The sequence below is a fragment of the Rhea pennata genome, chromosome 8 (assembly GCF_028389875.1).
Source record: "Rhea pennata isolate bPtePen1 chromosome 8, bPtePen1.pri, whole genome shotgun sequence".
In the NCBI taxonomy this organism is placed as follows: domain Eukaryota; kingdom Metazoa; phylum Chordata; class Aves; order Rheiformes; family Rheidae; genus Rhea; species Rhea pennata.
In genome coordinates, this window is record NC_084670.1 from 33,471,281 (window position 1) to 33,497,822 (window position 26,542).

Consider the following 26,542-nt stretch of genomic DNA (forward strand, 5'->3'; position numbering starts at 1 on the left):
CTGCTTTCAGTGTATTTCCCTGAATAAATTCCATAAAACCTCTGCACCTCAGGTTTCCTTTCCTGCAGAGGACAGTGCCGGCAGGGCACAGAGAGCTTTGAGCAGCAAACCAATATAAATCGCTTATATGGTCTAAATAACTCTAAGAGCTTCTACACTGACTGCAGGTTTTCCTGCACTAATGAAAAGCCATTCATTTTGCCTAGGTCAACTAATTACAGGGTGTTTCTGACACAGAAGCATTTCAAAGTGACCACAAGGCACAAATCTTGAATGAAACTAGCTGTACGGTAATAATACATAAATTACAAAGATATTTTAGCATAAAAATACTAAAGCTATGCAAACCACATTGGTCCAAGTGAGGAAAACATCCAAGCCTATTTCTAAAGCTATTCCTTTCCAGAGATATCTACACTTTTTCCTTAAGAGACTCAAGCTCATGCTTAAGTGTTTTCCTTAATTGGAATCACTGTGTTTAGTTTGGGAAAATGAAATTACTTTAGGATTTAAGTAATGTCATGAGACAGATGCACCCAACTTCCCTGCCCTCTAAGTTATTTTCTGAATAAAGCTCAAGGTCAGGACCATTAAAAGTTTCCCAGCAATTCCCCAGTAGCTGCCTTTAGCTCTGAGAGAGTTGCAAGTAATGTTCCAGGACAGATAAACACAGAGACTTTTAAAATAAATTAAGTATCTTCCATTCATTTCTGATGCTTTACACATAACAGATTTTATAACTTTGAGACTGGACCAAACTCCTTGATTTTTAGCCAATACCTTGGCAAAATTTCCATTCAGTTCAGTTTACACACAAGCTCAGCCTAGAACCGGTGAATTATTCTGGTGGCACAAATTAAATCTTACAAGCTTTTGGAGAAGAAATGCTATCAGTAGCAGATATGACTGCATAATTTTAGGCTACTGTCTCCTAAGTTTGACAGGAAAGAAAACATACTCACTGTTTGCCGATAATGATACATTTTTTTGCCATGCAATATCTAATGCCTTCCAGATGCACTTAGCATTTGGGACAATTTGTTCATTTCGCTCAGAAATTAAAATGTGTTTTGACTAGTAAGCCTCTATTTAGCTTTTTTCTGTAACCATTTCTCTTCATGGGAGTATTTTCCAGATGTTGTGTCAGTCTAGTCATCTGGGACCTCTTCCAACTCATGTGGAAAGTTTGCTGTCATAGGTTGTCACTGGCGGTTTTGTCTAACAAGCGCTTTCATTAACGAACCCCAGCACGGTTATAAAGCAATATATAAGGCATCGGAAACAGCACTGACAGCAGGCATATGCTTTGTTAGGTAAGTACAGTACCTATCTCTGCTCAGACTGTTTTGATCAAAGCGCTCTTTTTCAAAAGATGATGGACTACAACAGAAAAAAATAGACAAGTTTTCCTTCCGAAAAAAGACTTACTTTTATCCTACATCTCCATTGGATATGTTTAAATAGTTAGACACTCATATTTAGATGATAGACTATGGTTTATAGGTTATGTTGCTTAACTATTTTTTTGACGGTAAATTTTTAAATTCTCAGAGTTATAATTTTCAATAATACAACCTTAGACACTATTGTACTGAAGTCACCTTAAAAACTATATATATTGACTATAGACTTCACATAACAGAATCCTGAAAAAAACCACCTCTGTTATTTGGCAATAGTGATTTTTCCAAGTCTTGTTACAAAATTTAATAGCTTATCGACTAATAAGAAGGAGAAGATTCTTGAAATAAGTGTAAATCAGCAGCTTCACTTTGAATAGTTTCAAGATGAAGTTTAGGCTGTTACCTGACTGTTATTAATATATGTATTTCATTATTTTTTGAAAACTGAATGAATTGATTAAATTGCAGGTAGTGATACGAGACTCTTTCTTTCCAGGAGAATGTCGTACCTGAAAGCAGTGATCCTCTGGAACATACTTTGCCTATCCCTGCTGGTCGTTTCGGTGGCCTTGGTGCGAGAAGTTTCTTCTGAAGGTACTGTAACACCCAAGCTTGCCGAGCATCTCGGACACAGAGCAGGAATGCTTCAAATGTGTCTTCACAAAACTACTAAATTCCAGAATTTTGTAGTTCACTCGGGCAGGGTATTATAATTCAGTATTGTAATCACAGAATACCTTTTTAAATACATTTTGGTCCTCTTTTTGGTGGAAGAATGTATAAATATCATGCAAAATGCATGTGAGCCTACTTCTTTTTCTGTAGACATATACTACAGATTGTCTTGTCCTCAGGCTGACTTATTTAGGCCAAGTAATTGCCAATATGTATTAAAGTAGTATCTGAAATTACAATACTCACCTAATTTGGTTAGAAATACTTGAATATAATGAGCTCAGGGTAAGAAATGGACACACTCTGCTAAATATGTTCCTTGCCATTAAATACACTGTTATGACCACCACCCGGGCTGATTTTGGCAATTATTTTTCTAATACTCCAGATTTTTATTTACTCTCAAAACTCTGCAATTGACTTGTAGCACCTTTATGAAGACATGGAGGGACCTGCAGCGTGGCAAGTCCTTTACTGTCACAGCTCTCAAGTAACTCTGACATTATCATAATGATAACATTGGATAGTACTTGCCAGTAGAATACAATTTACTATTACTTGATGGTAGAAAACCAGCCTTGGACATCTAGGTAGCTCCTCACAGCACAGCAGACGTCAGATTTTAGTGGCAGGGCTCAGCGGTCTTTCCAATATTTTCAACAGAGAGTGGATTCTTACCAAGAGCAAAGCCACTACAGTCATTTAGGCATTTTCCTTAGAAGTAGCTTTGTAACTTGCAAGTCAAACTTAAAGCAAACCAATGAATGAAAAATGCATGTTTTCTGGGTTTATCTGTATTTCCTCCTGTAAGGGCAATGTTAGGGTGCAATATACTGAGCACATAGCCAGAAAGGAAGACATGTAGCTTCTCTTTCCAGCTCTTCTGTTAAGAGCCCATTAACTCAAGTCCATTAACCTCAGGGTAACATTTATTCATTACTTGTAAAGAACTATTTAAAAAAAATACATAAGTAGCTGTTGGAAATCACATTCTCTAGTTTAATTATTTGTTGGCCCATGGTGTCCCTTCCTGCGCACACAGAGCGTGCACTGTCAGAAATTATTGTGTCTTTGCTGTTGTGTTACATGTTATTTCGTGTTGTATTGTTGCTCAGTGTTTCAGCTGATTATCTGAACTCTTTTTTTAACTTGCTGATTGTTCAGCAGCTTTGTCTGTACTTGGGGACCTTTCACTCGGTGTCCTGCAGGTTTCAGCTCCAGCAGGAGAAGCTGTTAGGATGCTAGCAGAGGCTTTGCATAACAGGGACAGTTGTGTCAAGGTGACTATTTGCTCTGGCAGCAGAAAGTAACAAAGTGCCATCAGAAACGTGCCTGCTTTTGGTGCGAAAGCAGACCTCCTGGCGTCTTGGTTATCATCATCTAGGATTTTGTGACATTGCAGCAGTCTAGCAGTAAAACTAGGGTCTGATGAGCATTTATGCTGCTCGGCAGGGAGTAATGTCCTCACGGACAAGTGGAAAGTGCTTTGGAGAACATTGCAGGACTGGAACCCATCATCTAACCTCAGGACTGATACCAGGCATACTTTTTTTTTTTTTTTTTTTTTTTTTTCCTGAAGCTAAAGGTCAGATAGAGCCTAAAAATTGCCTATGAAAACGGCCCCAGGGTACCTGCATTTAAAATGACAATACTCACCAGTTTGCAAGCTAAACTACTTTCATTTGGGTAGCATGAAAAACATTACCAAAGATAAAAATCGGATAGATCTAGCGAGTCTGACAGGTATGCTGCTGCAGATTCTGTAAACATGTTTGGGATAAATTAAGACAGAGAATAAGCTGGCAGAACAATATAGTGCCTGGCTGATATATTGCCCAAGCGAATTCTGATCAATTTGGATCAATTTGCCATTCAGATTCTAGGCAGAGTTTATGAGCAATGCCAGCTGGAAAGTATTTCTGTCTATAATCATGGACATGTTTTCTCTTTTTTGGAATTTATCAAAATGGAAAGCAGAAATCCATAGTGTCATGTATATATATAGTGTTTAGTATAAAGTTCTGCAAAATGTTCTGACAATGTTAAGCTTTCTATTAAGGCAAGGAATTTGTTTATATTATCAGAATTAGTGTAAAGATAAAATGAGAAATAAGTTTTACTGGATACCTAGGCAGCATAAAAAGAGGATGGACTACAAAATATCTATGCTACAAAGTCATATTAAATAGGCCAATTTAATAAAATACCCCTGTTAAGTGTTTATACTCACAATCAAATAAAATTGGACAAGTTACTGTGACGTTTCCGAGCCCTTGCACAGCGTGTGTACATGCACACATGCATCCGTACTTGGCCACACAAGCAAGCTGATGCCATTCTCCTTAGAGGTTGTTCACCTCCTAATGGAAAGGGGTGAAAAAAAAAAGAAAAAAGAGTAAGAATAGCTTTACATTTATTTCATATGCAGCACCTAGCTGAAATCTTCAGATATCCCCAAGCTATGGCATTTTTTTCCCCATAATATTCTGAACCAAACTCCACGTCTCAAACCCAGACCATCGACGTGGCTGAGATCTGCCTCCCCACAGTCAAGCTCAGGCCCCTCTTTGATTTTCTCCAGGATCTGCGCGGTGACCCTTGGCCACTGCTCTAGGCTGGCACGTTCAGCATCGCCCCCAGGCGCTTCCCATGCAAACCCAACACTTGGCCTGACCCAGCTCTCCTGTAAGTCCCTGATAAATGACCTTTGACTTCAGTGGGGCCAGAAGAACGTTTTCCTTTCTGGAAAAATATGTTCTACAAGCCATAGCAGGTCTTGATTGTGCTTAGTACATGAAAGCTTTGCAGACATCCAAGCTTTCAATTTGAAACTTTTTGATTTTTTTGTTGACTTCTTGATCATATTCAGCTTCCCAAAATAAAGGCCGGTACCGCTCCCACTGAAGATGGAAAAACCCTGACCTGCCTGCCTGGCTTCAGAAGGGGTTGAACTGGGCCTATAGTTTCTGTGACATTGACCAAATAAACAGAATTCTTTAGGGAAAAAAAGGCACATCAGACATACCGTCATGCCATTCAATGTTTCGGCACATCCTATCCCAGCATGGCCACGTTTACACTGGTGTTGTATGATTTTAGATTTATCAAGCTGTGCAGGGAGATGTGGGGAAGGGTTTTCTAGAGAGAATGACTGCCAGTGTGACTATAGCTGTCGACACTTCGAGGAGTGCTGCCCCGACTTCGGGAAGGTCTGCTCCCCGGGTAAGTGCCCGCACGCAGCCCACGCCTGCCGCCGAGACCGCTCTGCCCCTTTGCTTACTCGTCACTTGGCGCCGGCGGCTCTTCTTGCTTAAGCGTTGCTTGTGTTGCATCACGTCCTTGTCCTCCTCCCACGCCTGTGCTGTTCACCCCCTCAAAAAGTTGGCAATAACCTTGTACACAACCTGTTCACATAAAAAAAAAAAAAAAAAAAAAAAAAAAAACACCATTGCATCCGCAGGAGTTACGTTTGTACTTTTGTCTGTCTGTCTTTTGTACCAAAAAAAGAAAAAAAAAAATCTGTTAAAAGCAAATTCAGGTCAGAATCCAAGTAGCAGGAATTTTTGGAGAGAAATTCAGTGACAGTCCCACTGAAGTTTTGGAGAAATGCAGAGGTGGTGGGGGTTTGGCAGAAACCAGCTCTGATTCACATCCACGTCAGTTCTAGAACCAAAATCATTTATCATATGATAGGAAAAACTACCAACAGATTGCTATTTCAATATGGCCCAGTGACTGCAAAAAACAAACAAACCCCAAAAAAACACTGAAAAATTTTGGTGCTAAAATTCATGCAGATAGTTAAAATTCATGCAACACAGTTTGATGGAGAAGCTGGTAGGACAAGTATTATTTTATATGCTTTACTTGCATGCAATTTACAACTGAATAGTGTAAATAAATACAGATATTTCATACTGTTTTAGTAGAGAGTTTATGCAATGCATCTTACTATGAATTACCAGTGTCAAAAATATTATTGACTTGGATAACTACTGTTTGTTACACTGTCCTGTAGTTCCAGTTAACTTAAAGGCCTAGGATAAAGACTCCATTGATCTAGCAATGCAGACTGAGTGTTGTTTAAAACACAGACACAGTAATACCTCAAATGCTAATTCTGCCTCCTCAGCCAAACACCTGTACTTCAGTCTTCTCAGTCATGATCCTGATTTGAAGCATGACTTCAATATTTTTCTCATTTTTCATAAATGAAAGTACATTCTGAGGCATTTCATTTATCCAGCTATTTTATATTTATCTAGCTATATAGCTATTTTATTTTATTTTATTTTTTAAATCGTGGACCAGATCATGAAGTTATTCTGGCATCTACATAAAATCTTAAGAAAATCTTCAGGGCTAGAGAAACCTCCTCTCTTCTACCCTAAGTCTCTGCCCCAACATTATAAAATAAAAATAATTCTCACCTGTGTACTTGGACTCACTCTGCATTTACACTGCTCAAAAGGTCTTCAGAACTTGTCTACACAGTAATCCTAATTTCACTAGATAATTATTTAATTATAAGGTGTGATTTTAAGCTCTGAATGCCATCAAAATGACTACTTCAATGAGAGATTCATGCACAGAGAAGATGCAGAACAAGAATGATTGATCAAAAAATTCTGGAAATAACAAATGATAGCTAATTCTTAGCCCAACTCCATGAGATGTGAAGCAGCCTCAAAAATATCAACTTCAGACCTACTGTAATCACTTCAGTTTAACATACCTATAATAAATACCTATTTGAGGTATTACTGAACATCAATAAATACTAGCTTGTAGCGTAATGTAAACATTTAGAGTCAGATTTTGTCCTTCAAATTTGCTGAAGCTGGTTGTGCACGCCCTTTCCAATGATTTGTTCATGTAGCATATACATATATATTTATAAAACAGAAGCACTGTAGCCATTCAAGTTATTAGACATAATTACTATTGATTTATTAAAAGCATGTAGTTATAAGTTTCCTGTCAAAATATAGCAGGTACTCCTCTAATATTAGTAACTCATGAGCTGTATTAAATAGGGATAAAATTTCAAGGAGTGTCACTTTAACTGTATATAGCTGTTTGCACAGTTCAGTTGTGGCGTTTGCACATGCACGTCAGGTACACCAAGTCACGATCTATTTAGGCAAATTCTTTCTCATAAATGCGTTGGTAGACACATCACTGCTGATGCAAAGTGGTACCTGGATGAAGAGCTTTCCTAAAACCTGGCCCAGAATTACTTTCTTGCTGAATTCAAATTCTGTTCTTGAAATAACTGCTATCTGATTAGGGAAATTAAAATCTTCTACGATGGGACCTCCCTAAAGTGAATTCCGAAATTACGTTTTTCTCCCACTATAAATTGTGAATGGTCTCAATATACCGCAACGCTCAAGGTGCAATTCTGGTCACGCAGTCTGATCCCAAGCCCAATTACACAAGCAGGCTCTGGATCACACCCAAAAAAACCCCACCAGCTTTTACGAAGCTGTTCTTCAGATCAGCGCAAGCTGGTGACTTCACTATAGAAAGGTCCCAGGGCTAAATGCAAACCAGACACAAAGGCTAACCCACGTGTTGTGCCTCACGCAGCACTCTCCTGTAGAGGACGTTGCTTTGAAAGCTTTGAAAGAGGAAGAGTGTGCGACTGTGATGCCGACTGTGAAAAATATCTCAAGTGCTGTCCAGACTACGCAGACCATTGTAAAGAGGGTAAGAAACACTCCTTTATCTTTGTATTTTTCCTAAATGTGTTTAAATATAATTATGTTGCACTGTCAAAATATTAACTGTGCAGACTCAGCTCTTGATATCACTCACAGTAGCTCCGAAATCAATTTGTCATCAAATTAACCAATCTTATTTTTTGCTGATACATCCACAGTGTGACAACCTAATAGACAGGAACTGGGAGGCAGGGACTACATAAATGTTTGCTAACAGCAGAATATCACAGATCCTCTGCTCTACTTGCTGGTCCTACTAGTCTCTGAATCACCAGCGCTCAGCACCAGGACCTGCTGGCAGCTTACAAGTGTCTTAAGAGAAATTAGCTATCACAAAACCTAATTTCTGAAGTAAATTGCCCACTTCCTCAAGAGTGAGGCTTTTAGTGATTCATATGGGTAGATATCCTGGAAACCACGACCAGGAAACAAATTCTGAGGGAAACTTCCTTTTTGTCTTAGCCTTCATCAGCAATCTCCATACTTGAATTTACCACTAGAACCATGACGCAAGGCCAGGTCAGCACTAGAGAGGCTGAGATATGAAAAAAGTGTGTCGGATGAAGTCCTTCCTCAGGTGAAACGTTGTTCCTTTCAGACTACAATTCCTCAAAATGCTGAAAGCAGGTCAGATCTGTATGGATGACCATTTTTCCTGGGTGCTAAGATATAGATCTAGGGGAGATTTAATACACAAGCAATTCAATTCTAGTCTAAGGATCAGCCTTTGTGATCCTTAAGGACCTAAATCTATTTCTGTGCACAAAAATTGGCAAATACAGCTGGCATTCACAGAGCAGACTATTTCCAAGGCTGCCAGTTTTCAAAGTGTGCCATTTAACGAACAACATGAGTGTTTCCAATGGCTGCTTGGTTTTACTGTTCCAAGACAATCTCTCATTTTGTTTACTACTTACAATTATACTTCTTGTATTAATAAAAGAACGGGCGGAGAAAGCAGATTAAAATCATTCTTCCTCAGATGTATGCCATGTAAAATGAGATGAAAGGTTTTTACAACCACCTATAAAGGCTTTTTCAAAGAACATTTCATTTTAGTATGTTTTCACAGAAAATTATAGTATGTGTCTCAACCATTTGAAGTTCTAACTGCATGATCCTAATATCTAACTAGTATCTGACAAGATCTAACTCATAGAAGTATTCCCTTTTTGTGTGTATTAGCAAATGTTCTGACATTTGCAATCTTCTGTGGTATACAGGCTGGGATTTGAAAGGATGAAAAGGGGAATTAAATACATCAAATCCTGTAAAAACTTTAAAATTTCTTTCTCTAATTACAGCAAAGTAAAACATTCTCCAGCCTAGGAATCAGGCCCACAAAATCAAAAGAATAAGTTTATAGTTATTTCTAGAGATGCTTTTTCTCTTTCTGTTCCTCCAAAAGCCCCAAATACGCAAGCAAATAAATTAAGGACTGATTAAACACTTACCCCTCCTCCCCGAGCTCTCTGAAAGTTGATTCAGCTCCAAGTGCTTTCATTCAACAATTACAAATTCTCTCTCACTAGAAGTTTCAGGGTATGTTCCAGCACCCAACCTTACTCAGGAAGTACTAGCTTGTTGCAAAAGAAAAATCCTTTGATTTCATGGTCATTACCTATGAAACAAAAGTACCATTTGTTTTGTGCTAAAATTATTACACATAGCTGTGGGATTTAGCAGCTCCCTTGGTTGCATCAGAAAGATCCTGCAAGTTCCCTGAGATCAGTCATGTTTTTTCATGATCCTTATACAAGAATACACTTGTGGGAAGAAAGTGAGATAAATAACAGGGTCTCACTTCCATATGTACAATCTAACCCAGGGTTGAAGTCAAAATTATTTTCTGGCTCTTACTTGGATGCAGATGAAACTGCATGAAATCTTCAGAGTTGGGTATCTGAACGCAAACCATCAGTTTCTCCTACAACTCAACCTGCTAGTAGTTAGCTTAACATTTAGAGCCTGCATTGCTTCTTTGATCCATGCTTAAGTTGTGGCTCCTACCGCTTCCAAGGAAAGTATTTTTTAAAAAAAGTGTACTCAAAGTTATCTTGCATGTGTAGAATTATCAGATATGTGAAAAACTACAATATAACTAAATCTTTAGGGAATATCAAAGTAAATGCTTGGCTAACACGATAGCTCTCAGAGACCCCCCTACAAAAAACACTTGCAAGTTAGCCCTACAGCACCCATAGTTAAACCCATAGTTGGGGAAAAAAATAGGCAAATTTTCAGAATATAGAACTCTACTCAGAATTCATCTTTTGCCGACCTCCAAATTCTCATTAGCAAATTACTTCTGGGAAAAATATTACTCCAATCTTTGATTAACAGTTTGGGATCCAAAGGGTATTTTTAAGTGTGCATTCTCTTTTTTTCCCAAAAACTATTTTGAAGAATCCTAGGGATTGGAAGAAAATCAGATTTATATGGGAAAGGGTCATTGAAATTCTATATCACATAGCTGACCCCAAGCATCTGTAGAGAAAAGCAATCCCACTGATAAATGATTTTATTTCTTTCAGCATACACAACAGAGCCTCCACCCAAGCCTTCTCCTCCGGCAAACAAATCAACATCTAAGCGGTCATCCAAAAATGAGGAAGAGAAGCCAAAGAAAGTAACAGAGCCCCCTGAAGTTATGGGAGGTAGGGCAGAATATGAATGAAACAGGATGGGTGTTACTTGAATGAATGTGAAAGACCATTTTTTCTGTTCTGGATATAGGAAGCCAATGTGACATTACCAGACAGTTATCAAGCTGGGAAGCATTCAGTTTATAAACTAATTACCTCACCTAAGTCTCAGGAAGGGCTCTACTGACTTTGGAGAGCTCGCTTAACGCAGATGTTGGAAGTGTGGTGATGTCTCCTGGGTCTCTGTTGCATTTTCATGCCTATCTTAAAAAAAAAAAAAAATACAGATGATTGTCACTTTTGGAGAAAGTCCATGGCTGGAACAGGAAGGGTGTGCTATTTTGGGATGGTGATGAACTGACAGAACCAAGACAGGAAGATCTCCTAGCAGGTTTTGCTAGTTTTGATAAAGCCAGGCTTCATGCAGCTTCAGAAAACACCCATAATTTGTTTCTTTCCAAATGGAAAATATGCTGCTTTATCATGTTCTTTGATATTCTGTTCCAGTATTTTGAATGATAGCTTGGGAGATCAGTCTGCACTTGAACTCTGAAGTAACAACAAAGAAGTTAGACTAGAAGTCCATTCGGGCCAATTTTTTAATCCTTGAAAGTAACTTCTAGAACTTGAAGTACTTGCCTTTCTGCTGTGGCAATTTCCTATTACAAGATCAGTATAGTGGGTCAAATGAAACAAAATTAAGGAAATGCAAGTAGCTGTTAGCTGATACCACTTGAACTAGGGTATTTCAGACACCAAGTAGGAAAAAACCCTGTTCTGTTACGCACTGCTCTGCACGCAATGGATCTGCAATAATTAGCTGAGAGAGATATTGCATCAGCGTTGCTAACATTCACCAGGGCATGACCTTTAGCACTAGCTTAGATCTTCTAAGATTTTAGAAGCTTCGTTCAAAAGCTGAACAGCAGTGCCCCAAACCACATGATGCTGCCTTGCCTTTAAGCTCTGCTTAATAGAGCTGTAGGAGTAATTTGGCTCAAGTCAGTGCATCCATAAATGTAAAAGACAAAAAATGTAAAAAAGAAAAAAAAAACTATCCAGGATACAAAGACATAGTAGGAGCTGAAGTCAGGTATTTGGACTCAGCAAGTTCATTTTTCACCTCTCTCCCTAACTCTCTCTCCTTCTCCCCAGAAACAACACCTGCAGCCACCAAGGCTGTAACAACCACAACAGACCCTCCCACCACCCCCCAAAAAGAAGAGACAACCCCTGCAGCCACAACCACGACCGAGGCGCCCACCACCCCCAAAAAAGAAGAGACAACCCCTGCAGCCACAACCACGACCGAGGCTCCCACCACCCCCAAAAAAGAAGAGACAACCCCTGCAGCCACGACCGAGGCTCCCACCATCCCCAAAAAAGAAGAGACAACTCCTGCAGCCGTGAGCACTCCTGTGGCCATGACAGAGCGTCCCACCACCCCTGAAAATGAGCAGACAGCCCCTGCAGCCACTGAGGCAGCCACGACAAAAGCAGACTCTCCCACAACTCCCCCAAAAGAAGAGACTACTCCTGTAGCAACAGAAGCAACAACGACCAAGGCAGATCCTCCCACCACTGCTGAAAACGAAGACACTACTCCTATAGCCACCGAGCAAGCAACAACCGAGGCAGAACCTCCAACCATCCCAGAAAATGAAGAGACTACTGCAGCAACAGAAGAAGTAACGACAGAGGAAGACTCTGTCGTTGACCCTCGAAACACAGAGACTACTCCTGTGGACATCGAGGCACCAACAACAGAGGGCGATGCTCCCACCACCCTGGAAAACGAAGAGACAACTCCGGGGGCCACCGAGGCACCCACAACCAAGGCTGATGCTCCCACCACCCCAGAAAAGATAGAGACTTCTCCTGCAGCCACTGAGGCACCAACAACAGAGGCTGATACTTCCACCACCCCAGAAAAGACTGAAACTACTACTGTAGCCACCGAGGCACCCACAACCAAGGCCGACACTCCCACCACCCCAGAAAAGATAGAGACTTCTCCTGCAGCCACTGAGGCACCCACAACCAAGGCTGATGCTCCCACCACCCCAGAAAAGATAGAGACTTCTCCTGCAGCCACTGAGGCACCAACAACAGAGGCTGATACTTCCACCACCCCAGAAAAGACTGAAACTACTACTGTAGCCACCGAGGCACCCACAACCAAGGCCGACACTCCCACCACCCCAGAAAAGATAGAGACTTCTCCTGCAGCCACTGAGGCACCAACAACCAAGGCTGATGCTCCCACCACCCCAGAAAAGATAGAGACTTCTCCTGCAGCCACTGAGGCACCAACAACAGAGGCTGATACTTCCACCACCCCAGAAAAGACTGAAACTACTACTGTAGCCACCGAGGCACCCACAACCAAGGCCGACACTCCCACCACCCCAGAAAAGATAGAGACTTCTCCTGCAGCCACTGAGGCACCCACGACCAAGGCTGATGCTCCCACCACCCCAGAAAAGACAGAAACTACTACTGTGGCCACTGAGGCACCCACGACCAAGGCCGACGCTCCCACCACCCCAGAAAAGACTGAAACTTCTCCTGCGGCCACTGAGGCACCCACGACCAAGGCCGACGCTCCCACCACCCCAGAAAAGACTGAAACTTCTCCTGCGGCCACTGAGGCACCCACGACCAAGGCCGACGCTCCCACCACCTCAGAAAAGACTGAAACTTCTCCTGCGGCCACTGAGGCACCCACGACCAAGGCTGATGCTCCCACCACCCCACAAACGACAGAAACTTCTCCTGCGGCCACTGAGGCACCCACGACCAAGGCCGACGCTCCCACCACCCCAGAAAAGACTGAAACTTCTCCTGCGGCCACTGAGGCACCCACGACCAAGGCCGACGCTCCCACCACCCCAGAAAAGACTGAAACTTCTCCTGTGGCCACTGAGGCACCCACAACCAAGGCTGATGCTCCCACCACCCCAGAAAAGATAGAAACTACTACTGTGGCCACTGAGGCACCCACGACCAAGGCTGATGCTCCCACCACCCCAGAAAAGATAGAGACTTCTCCTGCAGCCACTGAGGCACCAACAACCAAGGCCAATGCTCCCACCACCCCAGAAAAGACAGAAACTTCCCCCGCGGCCACTGAGGCACCAACAACCAAGGCTGATGCTCCCACCACCCCAGAAAAGAAAGAGACTAGTACTGTAGCCACCGAGGCACCCACGACCAAGGCCGATGCTTCCACCACCCCAGAAAAGACTGAAACTTCTCCTGCAGCCACTGAGGCACCCACGACCAAGGCCAACGCTCCCACCACCCCAGAAAAGATAGAAACTTCTCCTGCAGCCACTGAGGCACCCACGACCAAGGCCGACGCTCCCACCACCCCAGAAAAGACTGAAACTTCTCCTGTGGCCACTGAGGCACCCACGACCAAGGCTGACGCTCCCACCACCCCAGAAAAGATAGAGACTACTACTGTAGCCACCGAGGCACCCACAACCAAGGCCGACACTCCCACCACCCCAGAAAAGACAGACACTTCTCCTGCGGCCACTGAAGCACCAACAACCAAGGCTGATGCTCCCACCACCCCAGAAAAGACAGACGCTTCTCCCATGGCCACCGAGGCACCAACAACCAAGGCTGATGCTCCCACCACCCCAGAAAAGATAGAGACTTCTCCTACAGCCACTGAGGTACCAACAACCAAGGCCAATGCTCCCACCACCCCAGAAAAGACAGAAACTTCCCCCGTGGCCACTGAGGCACCCACGACCAAGGCCGACACTCCCACCACCCCAGAAAAGATAGAGACTACTACTGTGGCCACTAAAGCAGCCACAACCAAGGCTGATGCTCCCACCACCCCAAAAAATGTAGAGACTTCTCCTGTGGCCACTGATGCAGCTAAAAAAATTACAACTGTTGTACCAAAAGTGCCAACCACCACACCTGGAGAAGACAAGGCTACAGCAGCAGCAAAGACAGTGACAACAGCTAAAGCCGCTGTATCTGAAGAGCCCCTAATTTTGGATAAGGGGGACGCAGCAACCACTGCCACTGAAAAAAGCGTAATGAGCACCACGACAGCGACTGTGGTGGGCAAAGATACCGCCACGAGAGCCAAAGAGACAGCAGTGACCGCTAAACCGGACACACCTGCTGCAGGCAAAGGCATCGTAACAACAACAGGCGAAAAAGCCAGTACTGCCACTAAAACAGCAAGGACCCCAGTAACCACAGAGACAACCAGGAGGAAAGAAACCACCACGGTGGTGCGCAAAGAGGTAACACCAACAGCGAGACCAGATGAAGCTCCTGAAGGTACCACCAATACTCCAGATACAACTACTACAGCCAAAGAAACCGTAACAACAGCAGCTAAAACAGATGCAACCACGGTGGGCAAAAAGACTGTAACAACAGCTAAAGGGAAAGACGCTGCCCCAGCCAGACCCACGCCGAAAGAGACATCGACAACGGCAGCGCAAAAAGAAAAACATCCGGCGGGCACAGCGACTGTATCATCAACCGTGGCCAAAAAACCTACCGCTGCCTCGCCTGGAGCCGTGGCGCCGACCACCGCCGCCCAGAGAGGTTCAGCTCCCCAAACGAGCGCTGGGAGAACCACCGCCACCACCACCGCGGCGGCGAAGAGGGTCGCAGGAGAGGAAGCGCTGACGGTCCCCGCTCCGCCGCGGCCCGGGGGCTTCCCGGCTGGGCCGGGGGGAGCGCAGGGCAACCGCTTCCCACCAAGTACCGAGGCGCCGGCGGCCCCCGCGCCGCCTTTCCGCCCCGCCGTGCTGGCTCTCGGTACGGCCGCTTTTCTTATCGCGCCGCTATCTAAACTTTCCCGTCGCTTAGAGCACCGACGAGAAGCGTTTGCCATAAGCACTGCTGTAATACAAGCAAAAAAGGCAAAGAGAAAGGCAGAACACACACACATATATAAATATGTACATATATATATATATATATATATATATATATTTCTTTTCTCTGTGCTTTTTGTCACTATACACGCCCTCGCTATTTATTTTAATATACGATAGCCCCCAGGTTCTTTTTCAAGCATATACTGACAGGCGATTTTTGAAGAAGGTAGTCTTTCATGTTTTAGGAAAGGAAAAAAAAAGAAAAAGAAGTGGTTTTGATCAAAACATTCATCCTTCCTTCATATTTAACAGGAATTAGATGTAAAAGCATTTTTAAGAAATAAAGGGGGGGGGGAAGCTCACCAGGGAAGCTTGGAGAAACATCAAGTGAACATCATTGAGCGTGAAAAAACAAAACGGGGGAAAAAACAGCACATAAAACCTCTTCAGTGTGAAGAGGGTAAATACGAAAGGCAGCAGGCAACACACGCATCGGCTCACCTTTCCCTGAGGGTACCGAGTAGTAAACTGCTAGCAAACGGCCCTCTCCGTGCCCAGCTGTAGAAACACCAGGTTTAACGCTCCTAGGGCGCTGAATTTTGCCAGAATTTACCTCAAAAAGAGTAATTAAAGTGCTCGTACGACAAGGGCCAGCCGGAGGCCTGGCCGAGAATGCCAAACTGTGACGGCTTTTGCACGCGAGGAGCCAGGTTTAACTGAAAACAGGGGCTGGGGTGGGGGGGAAGGTAACGGTGTATTTTCCGTTAAAACATAAAACCGACGTTACTTTGTAGCGCGCGTAAAGGAGGAGAAGAACCTGTGCAACGGGAAGCCGGCGGACGCAGTGGTCGCGCTGCAGAACGGGACGCTGGCGGTTTTCCGAGGTAAGCGGCGCGGCCGGCAGCTCGCGGGCGCTCGGTCGCCGCTGCCACCGCCTCAGCACCGCCGCCGTTGTGTCCCCCCTCGCAGGTCACTACTACTGGCTGCTGACGGGCCGGAGCCCGCCGACGGCCGAGCCGCGCCGCATCGCCGACGGCTGGGGCGTCCCGTCCCCCATCGACACCGTCTTCTCCAGGTGCAACTGCGACGGCAAAACCTTCTTCATCAAGGACACGCTCTACTGGCGGTTCACGGACGGCGTGATGGACGCCGGCTACCCCAAGCCCCTCGCCAGAGGCTTTGCGGGGCTCAGCGGGAAAATAGTAGCAGCCCTCCCTGTGGCGAGGTACAGCAACAGGCCAGAATCGGTGTATTTTATCAAAAAAGGTAGGTCCTAGTGCGGCAGGAGTTCACCTAACGATCGACAGGTGCAGGAATTGCCCTGGGGGAGGGAGAAAAACCTCCAAAACCACAGCTGATGGAGTAGGAGAGCGTTAACTGCTCTTCAGGACAGTTCATAAATGTCTTCAGTCTCCCCCCCATATATATATATTTTTTTTTGGTCGAAAAGTGTTTTTCTGTTTTAAGTGCATTTCCTTACCACATGCCAATGATGTATTACAACGTAAGAACTGTTATCTGAATTTCAAAAAGTTGAGGTTAAAGATTTTGATACCTCAAGAGATGGTCTGGCCCCCTCTTTGAGGGGTAACTACTGCTATTTCTCGAAGAGCTTGCGGACTTCAAAGCGTAGGGATGGATACAGAAAGCTGCAACAGCATTTAGACAGCAGTAGAGGCATTAAAACGATGCTCTCACCTTCCTGCCTGTGACATGGCTACAGATGACATTTTCATTTCTGATTTAATGGTTTTTGTTTTGTTTTTTTTTAAGGTGGCAAAATACAGCAGTATATGTACAAACAAGAACCAGCCAGGAAGTGCAAAAATAAAGCCCAGGTTACCATAAAATACCCAGCTTATGTCCCAAGATTTGTAATCAGGAGACGCTTTCAACGTGAAGTAAGATTGCAGGCTTTTCAGACCGTCAGAATCAATCCGTATCCATCTGGTAATTTATGTTTATTAAGTTTTTTACACAGCTCTTTCAATCTTAGCCGTTTCTGAAACACAACATTCTGTTCCATTTTTTTTTAATATAGTACTTTGAAAGATTTCAGTCTCATAGTTCTCTCTCGCTGTAAATTACACAGGCAAATGATAGCTTACAGCAGATATACTGTGACACCTCCTAACTTAATTTTATTTTGCTTGCAGAAGTTTTACGTAAGGAAGTTAAAATCACGGCCTACTGGAGAGGACTCCCAAAAGTAATTCATTCAACCATATCAGTACCAAACTACAATAAACCAGATGGCTATGATTATTATGCCTTCTCCAACAGTAAGTTAAAGCTAATGCAAGTTACTATAGCTCAAAAGACTAAAGAGATGGGGAAGAAAGAAGCCCGTGTTATCTCTGAGCTGTTCGAAGTGCACAGTTACCACTTGTGATTCTGCAAGACTAATCTTGAACAAGAATCATAAAAAAGCAATGCGAACTAAAATGTTGCCTGTAATTCAGAGATGTTCTTATTACAAATCAGTCAGTAAAGGACAGCTAGTAGCACTGAGGTACAATGATTCAGACCAGCCAGCTGTGGCATGCCTTGCCTTGAGAGTTAAAGCTTAAAGCATTTCTTCTTTATGAAGGGAGAAGGGACACTTACATGCAGAATTATATTAATGTTACATTGAAATCCTTGGACCATTACATTGACAGCTTTGTCAGGGGCTTCAATAGAACTATGTTTCTGACAAAAAAATTAAGAGGAACAGGACCTTTTTACTTCAGAGGAAAAAATGATGTCTGTTTATGGATTGTGCAGATCCTTTCCTTCTAGCCAGAATCATGTAAAGGCATTCCTCAGAATTTTGATTATTAAAAAACAAGCAAACAAACAAACAAAAACAAAACACCCAAGGAAAAAAAAAACACAAAAACCTCAAAGTACTAGCCACATCCAAATACAGGATACTGAAGTATGTCTTTTCCATTATGATATAATCCCTAACCTTAGAAAAGGTTCACGCTTGGGGACCAGAGATTCCACTCTTACAGTCAGTTCAGGATTATTTCTAGCATATTGGATTTCTACATTCTACAAACTACTACTGTGTTCTAGCAATATAAGTGTATTTTTTTCTACTCCCTGTTCTTGAAGGTCTCTGTTCTGGGGCAAGATTTAATAATTAACAGTACTGAAAATATTTGCTAAACACAAAGAAATAAATCTCAAAAAAAAAAAAAAAAAAATCAAATGCTAGGCTAAAAAAAAAAATTAGTATTTTTGGATCCTCTCTCAACTCCAAAAATGAGGAATGATAATCCACTAGTCATGCCAAAATGAAATTAAAAGGAAGATTTTAATTTCAAGATACAGAAATCTTCTCATGTACTAATTGTAGTTTCTGAAATTAATTCCCATATTTCTTCATTTCAGATCGGTACTACAGTTTGGATGTGGGCAGCAAAACAGCAACGTCTGTTACTTATCTCACTGGAAAGACGGTATCCAAAGACTGGTATAACTGTCCTAAGTGATGCATACCACGGGATTTTTTTAAAAAAGATGCCATTTTAACGTTGACAGTTTGTCTAATTTTATTAATAAAGACATTGAATTGTGTGCACACAAATCTAAGTATAAAATGCTGCTTTAAGCTCTGCTTTCATTACACTAAAACAACCACAGGCAAACTGGCACCTTTTATACACAGCTGTGATGACTTTACAGATCATTTAACTAATATTGCCTCTGTTCAGGCCTCCTCTGCCTCCCATTGCATGAGTTACACCTGTGTTGGGAAAGAAAACAAATGAATTAATAGAAGTCCTTTTCTCCCCTTTAATCAAACATTAGCATATATGCTACTTGATTCTTCTCTAGAAAGTACTAATGCAAAGAAATACTTCCTGTCCCTTAAAACTCAGCCTCTCTTCCTCTCCTTAGCCCTGGGGTATGGATACATTACTGTTTTGCCATCTAAGAGAAGGTTGTTGGCTTGTGATCCTTAACTGTCTTAGGCTGTGTGCCAAAAGAACGAGGATAGCATTCTTAATCATAATTGAAAGCAATCAGCCCCTCCTTTTGGTTAATAAAGAAATGGTGATAGACTATAAAGGATACCTATCCCAGCTCTTCCTCCTTTTTCTTCTTCTTCTTTTTCTTTAATTCTAAAGAAATACTAGATTCATGTATTTCAATGCTAGTATCAAGTTGTCTACATTGTTAAAATAATGCCAAATTGAATACCTTTCATCTGAGGAGTTTTCTTAAAACAGAGGTTAAACAAAAATGTATTTTCCTGCTTTAGCTCTATTGCTAGAAAAAAAAAATCTGTTTTTTTTTTTTTAATCAGAGTAAGACTTAGTGATATAATGACTGGAATCCTTATGCAGTACCAGATGGGAAACTGAGCTCTAATCTTACAAACTCGGAGTTCTAAAGTTATGCCCTAACATTATTTTTTGAGTTTTTTTTTGTTTTTTTTGGTTATATTTAAGATCTACTACCACTCTCTTACCTTCCTTTGTTAAGAACCAAGTGCTGCATAAGAAGAAAGTCTGCTTATCAGAAAAATGCTCAGGCTAACATACCAACATGAGTCCTACCAAATTTTTAGGGTAACATTGAAAACTAGGGCAGGGATGCTGTATTATTCAATGTCTTACAAGTAATCACAAACACTTAAAGCAGTACCTCATATACGGCCACCAAAGGACGAAACTATTAAAAATTGATTTGAAAGAAAAAAGTCTTAACCTGAGCAATGACAAACACTTACCCCTCTGTCTATTGAATTGACGACCACGAACACCAGTTCTTAATGTTGGTGGCTGAAGTCTGACACGTCGAAATGGCTTAGGCTGATTACTACTTGTGTCTGTGAAGAAGGGGAAATACAGGAGAGAATGTCTAATGTGTGGTGCACTTTATCACTGTTTATGTTTACATGACTTGATATACATCTGTGCTCTTGAATTTACTTTAAAATTATGGTGGAATCATAGTTCATTGACATCTGATAATAAATAAAAGCCTCAGACTGAAGAAGTTTGTCATTCTTTCATATCTATGCTAAATTGTAAATCAATAACTGAACAGTGATTTACTTGCTGTCTTTTAACAACTTAATTGAATGAAAAAGTATTTTTTAATTTGACATCAAAATTAACAGTAGACAGAATCATCAATGCATCAAGTAACTTTTGCTCCTGGAAGCATTGTTCTTCCTACAGCCTACTCCAGTTTCTGACATCCAAGTAAAATTTGCCATTAAGACTTAAGGCACATAACTGTGCTATTGTCCTAAGTTCTAAGTAAGATTTGCTATCTTATTTTGTAGATCTTTGCTATCAACAGTGCATGATACTGGTTCAAAAATTCCCAAGCTTAATCAAATGGCAAGAAACAACCTGTTTCAGCAGTAAACCAGTACCTGCAGATGAACTAGAAGGAGGATCTTGACTAGTAGAAGGAAGATCTGACTCATCAGATGCTTGAACAGATTCTTCTTCTTGTTGGCTATCAATTTCTAGGCCAGCTTCTGAAGTAATTCTGTAAGAGGAAAAGAATAAAATAGACACATAAATATACTCACATAATGTCAAAAAAGCCCACAAAACAAAACAAGCTTTTTAGTGCAGAAATATATATATATATATTCAAGTGTCTTTCCCTCAAAATTTTCATAGGCCTTGTCCTCCTTTATCCTGTTCCCCTGTCTCAATTATGAAAGAATAGAGAATAAACTGTTTTTTAGGTAAATAACAATATAATTTCCTTGATATGCAGCCCAGTTCAAAATGCATAACCAGCATAATACTTGCATCTCAGAGAAGGTCAGAGAAGCTAGTTAATAATAATAATTGGAAGAAAAATGATTGTTTGTATACTTAGGCAATCAAAGAATGAAGTAAGGGATGGATTACCACTGAGGGACTATACCTAAAAATCACTTTACTGGTGCAATACCTAAGTTATTTGGACTCTTGATCTTCAAAAGCCAATAAAAGGATAGTAAAGGACATAATACAGCTATATTTTAACATCATATAACAGAGTCAAAAGGCAACTAGAGCATTATAGTGCTGGAAAAAAGAAAATTATACATTACGTAACTTACCATTAGAAGATGGTAACTAAAACTGATACTAAAGTTGTTGGAAATACATGAACTTCACTAGCAACTCCCTCTTCAAGTAAAATGCCTATTTGCAACTAGATTGTTCCATGAACCATTTAATTTCACTATGAATATGTTTCCACTCCACTAAGGATGCAATGATTTTGTAAGAAAACAAACTTGAGGCCTTAACATTAGAATACTCATCCTAAAGTCTAACTACTCAAAAGTGCAGTGCAGTCAGACCACTGTAATCCATGTGGGAGCTACATCAAGAAAACCGTATGACACATTTAATTTGCAGCAAGAACATTTCAATTACTTATGATTAAAACTCCTACAATCATCAGATAAACATTTAGATAAATTGTGAACTACACATCTTTTATTATGATGTAAGCAATAATAATCATAAAACAGAAAACATCATAAAAATACAACCAAATACCTTTTAGATTCATAATCTAATTGACCATAATACAAAATTTCTACAAATATATATATATATCTTATATAGATATATATATATAAAATCACACTGGCAAAGTGTGAGACAAAATCTTTCGTCTATCAAATTCTTAAGAACTTCTTACTTATTTCCCCTTTCTTCTGTTTTATTTTTGTATTTCCACTGCCTTAAGTCAATGATGTAAGTATATATGCTTGCTTTATAATGAGTGATTCTTCTTAACTCACAAAATGGAATGCTTTAGCCTTTATTCTACAAACAGTCCTTCAAATTGGGGCTTTAATCTTCAATATTTGACTATTACAGTGTCTTTTACAGTTTGAACCAATAGTTTTTTAAAAAATCAGTTGACTTTAATATTAGCTATATTAAATTATCACAAGAAAACTTAGTTTTTAGAAGAAAAAGACAAATATTATTATATAATATAAATATTATTATTATACATATTATATTATTTTATATATATATTTATATATAAAAAATATATATTCTATTATTATATAATATATATTATACTAAATCCTGGTTAAGCTGTCCTTCCTTCCAGAACACGTTAAATTAAAACTTGATGGATTACAGGCATATTTGGATAAAAAGCCATTACAATTAAAACTAACATGACAGTAAGTCTCAGTCAACCAATCAAGTCATAGTTTACCCTTCAGATTCTGCCTCTGCAAAAACTTCATCCCCATCATCACCCACTCCAGGTTCTGTAGTTGTGGACAGATTGCCAGTAGAAGTCGTAACCATTGGAACGGACTGGGAAGCATGTTCTGAAGCATCAGCTGATGTACTTTCAGTAAAAACTGTCACTATATAGACAAGACAGTTAATACACATGGAGTTATTTTGTACTTCCTAAAGGAAATAAAGACATTTTAGGCTTATCAGGGAAAGGGCAATAGGAATATTCTCGCCCTACCAATAAGCAGTGTGATAACTATTTTAATTCTGTTCTGCAAAATTGAGGCTTCCAATCTTTACATCATCCTGCAAGGTTTCTTCCACTCACCTGGTGCTGCTACTTGCAATGGTGTTGTTGGAACACTACGACCACCTGATTCTTCCTCGTGAGCAAGGAACAGCGGGGTTTCGTACATTCCTAAACCTACAATACACAAGGTTTTAATGACAATTAAAATGGCCAGTTAAAGCAAACCTCCTTCTACATACCTGATGAAATTGAGTACTTTATGTTTAAATAGAGAGATTTTTAGGCATTATAATAGCTTTTAAGCTTACTGCCATAGTGAATTACAATTTGCTGTAAGGTAAACCCTTGATGAAAATACCACTACTCATTTTACTTATAGTCTTTCCCTTACCCCATTACTGTGTTGTGAGCTTTCCTCAAAAATTAAATCAACCTTTTCATGCTGACAGGGATGCAAGGGACAGGGATTGACTCAGGACAACAGCAAAGACAAAGACAAAGCCTGGCCTTTTCTTAGCAGGTAACCTTTACCCCAAAGACTTATTTGCATTTCCTGTTTTCCCCTATTATTTTACTACAGAAAAGCTATAATCAACAAGAGAACTAGAGTAAAAAGCTATTCTTCCAATATTTATAATTCTGCTTGAATGAACTTTCTCCAGCCCATCAGGCAATCTGCCCTGTATAAAGTTTCAGCTAACTACACTTCTCCAGTTCACAAGCCTGTTGCTGACACAAAAGGCACTTCACATTTTAAATCATGTTACAAATGGAATTCTAGCAGCCTGAAGGAAAAAACTTTTCCATTTTCCATCAGTCTCTCTGTGCTGACGGTCACACAGAAGTTAACAGAAGTTACAGCAGCTAGTTAAGCACGTTTACACACTGTGACAAGTGCCCAAAATTAAGTTACCTCCTCTTGACAAAAATTTGTTGTTGCTACTTTCATAACCATGGAAAAGGGAGTATAGAACATGTTTACCTCCTTGTGATGCAAGCTGACCAAGATCAGAGTGGCTGGAACTAGTTTGTGGCATGTCTTCAGGGGGTCCAAATCTGAATCTAGGAACTCCAGCTACCTGGGGGGAACTATCGAAACAAAGACTTAGATGATTCTGAAATTTTTCTGATGACCAGAAAAAGGGCAATTTTCCAACTGAAAGAAGAGAACGAACTACAGACAAAATGAATTAATAATGACTATGAAAACAACTAAGCTATTACTAATTAAATGGCAATTAGTATTTCAAACTTATTTGAACTGCATAAGTAAAACTTATCTGGACTGCATAACAGTAAAATGATTCTGAGGAGAATTTTTTTTTATTCATCCTGTGAATTCCCAATTTTAACTGGATTGGGGAATATGTCCCAGAACTCTCCTAACACCAAAAACAGAGATGAACTTCTCCTACTTCATCTAGTCAGTAGCACTAATACTGCAAAACCTAGCTGGGGGGGGTGGGAGCAGGAAAAAAAAAAAAAAAAAAAAAACCAACTTCGTCCCCCCTGCTTAATCTTTTCTTACTTAAATTATCATTTTCTTAACTTAAGTTACAATACATGGGAGATGAATTCCCACCTAATTTGTTGAAAACTTTCACGATACACAATTCAAACAATTTCAACTGATAGATATAATACTATGTAGCACATTACTCCAATCACAAGTTCATTTCATTAGAATTTACCCTCATTCCACAGAAAACAAAGTCAAAATGCTTTTTTTTTTTTTTTTTATTTTATTTTTTTTTTAACTACTTACTGAATAGCTTCTGCAAACCCATCTGTACGATGTGGTACTACAAGAGTTGGTGTGCTTGGAACTGTTCTGTCCTCATCATCAAAGAAGTGTTGCTGCTGGAAGAAAAAAAAGACTGAGATGAGAGGCTATAACGTATTCTGGGTTCCTACCATGCTGATTTAAAAGTTGGTTTGCTTCTTCCAAATCCTCTAGGAAAAAAAAAAAAGTCTTCTATAACTTTTAGACATCTAAATCTGAGCCAGTTGAGCTAGCTGAAGAGAACACCTTACAGGCAATAATAAAAAACAAACAAACAAACAAACAAAACCTCACAGGTTGCAAGACATCTAGCGGATTTTTAGACATCTACTCTGTGCTGAGATGATCTTACCATGGAAGTGCCACATCTCCATGCTGACTACAAAGGCATCTTCGGATGACTGATTGATATATAGATAGAAATCATATCTCTTAACTTTGATTGTTGTAATGTACCCACCATGTGCAATTTTTCCACAACACGAATCAAATTATCTGTTCCCTATAGACTTGGGTCCTTTGTTCCTATATTGCCTACACAACAAGAAATCTCACCTCCCTTTTCCCTCACCTTCAATGAGTCATTCCTCCCTTCCCTTTATCTTTCAAATCTTTATCTCCAAAACACCCCTATGTTCCCTCCCACCTGCTTGATTGTTGTTTGAGCAAGAAGCTACAGGTATTCAGCCCATGTCCAAACAGAAATTGAATGGCAGGTACATGCAAACCAAGCAGAACTAAAAAAAACTAAGATGATGCCTTTGACAGAATACTTTTTAGTCAGTCTCCCTCTCTCCCCTCATTTGTCCATCCTCCAATTTGTTTCTGCCAAATTCGGTTGAAACTGGATGAACGGTTCAAAATTAGCTGAAGGAGACAGACAGACAGCATAACTGAATTAACCCGGCTACCTTAGGATCAGTTACTTCTTCTTCTTCTTTTTTTTTTTTTTTTTTGGAAAATAGATATATTTTATATATCCACTCTCTACCCCCTGAAGTTATTTGCCTGCCTTATATGAAAAGCAAGCAAACAAACAAAAATCAAACAACAAGAGTCATAAATGCTCCCTTAATGCTGATTTTTTAGTAGCAGGCTTTCATATACTTACCATCCCACCTATACCAGGAGTTAGCTGAAGTCCACGTCCCACTGACTGTCTTCGAGTCATCTGGATTCTCTTTATAGTAAAAGAAAAAATGCAATAGTATAAATGCTTGTATGGAGTTCTAATAACATAATTTTTTTAAATAGCACCAAGTACAGAAACTAAATGAGGAAAACCATAACAGCTATATTTCAGTGTGCCCTTCATTCCTATATTTAAAGTCATCCCAAGTAAGTTGGAAGATGTTGTTTTACAAAAATTAAGTATAAATGAAGAAAAAGAAAAGAGGGAACTAACGTGTTGTTTAAACACTGCTTCCACGATAAAGAAGAGAAAGAATATGTAAATATTAGCAAGTATTTAAATTTAAATGGTTCATTTATCAAAATTCATTTTAAAGCAGTTTAAATAAACAGTTTAACTGTGTGGAAAGACTCCTGATTTTGGATGTATTTCATAACATCTAAAATGATCTTTAGAAAAGAAGTACATTTTTAACAACTGTATTCTTGCAAGACAAAATAAAAGGCCATAGTTGTAACTGGGTAAGCTAAAACACATTAAGTTGACCTTCATGAACTCCCTACTCTCACTCAAGAGGTAGAATCAACTTTAAACTTATGCCTTTTACTATACAGTGGCTTTGCTCTTCCTTTCATCTGCAGCACTGATATTCTGCTCAAGGTGCTGGCACATGGCAGTAGGAGTGATAAAGAAGATATCAGCTGTTAAGTAACAGCCACAACAACTCTCCAGCTTACAGGATAGTCTTCTCTTCCCTGCTTCATGTAGGTTCATGTGCTGTAAAGTCAATGGAGGTGTACAACACTGCTCAGCACATCATCATACCTTTTTAAAGGA

The 26,542-nt window shown here is 40.4% G+C and overlaps 2 protein-coding genes across 6 annotated transcripts in view; one reads left to right on the plus strand and one right to left on the minus strand.

The window, feature by feature from the left end:
* The first annotated feature begins 1,242 nt into the window (after positions 1-1,242).
* On the plus strand, positions 1,243-20,309 carry PRG4 (proteoglycan 4). The gene is made up of 11 exons (XM_062581948.1): positions 1,243-1,313; positions 1,900-1,997; positions 5,178-5,300; positions 7,671-7,790; positions 10,339-10,461; positions 11,605-15,252; positions 16,109-16,198; positions 16,284-16,580; positions 17,088-17,264; positions 17,471-17,596; positions 18,696-20,309. Exons 2-11 carry the CDS (start codon positions 1,904-1,906, stop codon positions 18,794-18,796), a joined length of 4,899 nt encoding a protein of 1,632 aa, XP_062437932.1. The 5' UTR covers positions 1,243-1,313; positions 1,900-1,903; the 3' UTR covers positions 18,797-20,309.
* TPR (translocated promoter region, nuclear basket protein) overlaps positions 17,251-26,542 on the minus strand; it is a 41,823-nt gene continuing 32,531 nt past the window's right edge. The window contains exons 44-51 of one of the 5 annotated variants that reach the window (XM_062581946.1): positions 25,685-25,753; positions 24,556-24,650; positions 23,773-23,879; positions 22,869-22,964; positions 22,512-22,668; positions 20,695-20,813; positions 20,041-20,139; positions 17,251-19,050 (exon numbers count right to left, since the gene is read on the minus strand). In XM_062581946.1, coding sequence (XP_062437930.1) covers positions 18,995-19,050; positions 20,041-20,139; positions 20,695-20,813; positions 22,512-22,668; positions 22,869-22,964; positions 23,773-23,879; positions 24,556-24,650; positions 25,685-25,753 — 798 coding nt within the window. In that variant the 3' untranslated portion in view covers positions 17,251-18,994. Of the gene's footprint in view, positions 19,051-19,102; positions 20,140-20,694; positions 20,814-22,511; positions 22,715-22,868; positions 22,965-23,772; positions 23,880-24,555; positions 24,651-25,684; positions 25,754-26,542 lie in introns of those variants that run through there. The other 4 variants (XM_062581945.1, XM_062581944.1, XM_062581943.1 and 1 more) reach the window with 4 other exon arrangements.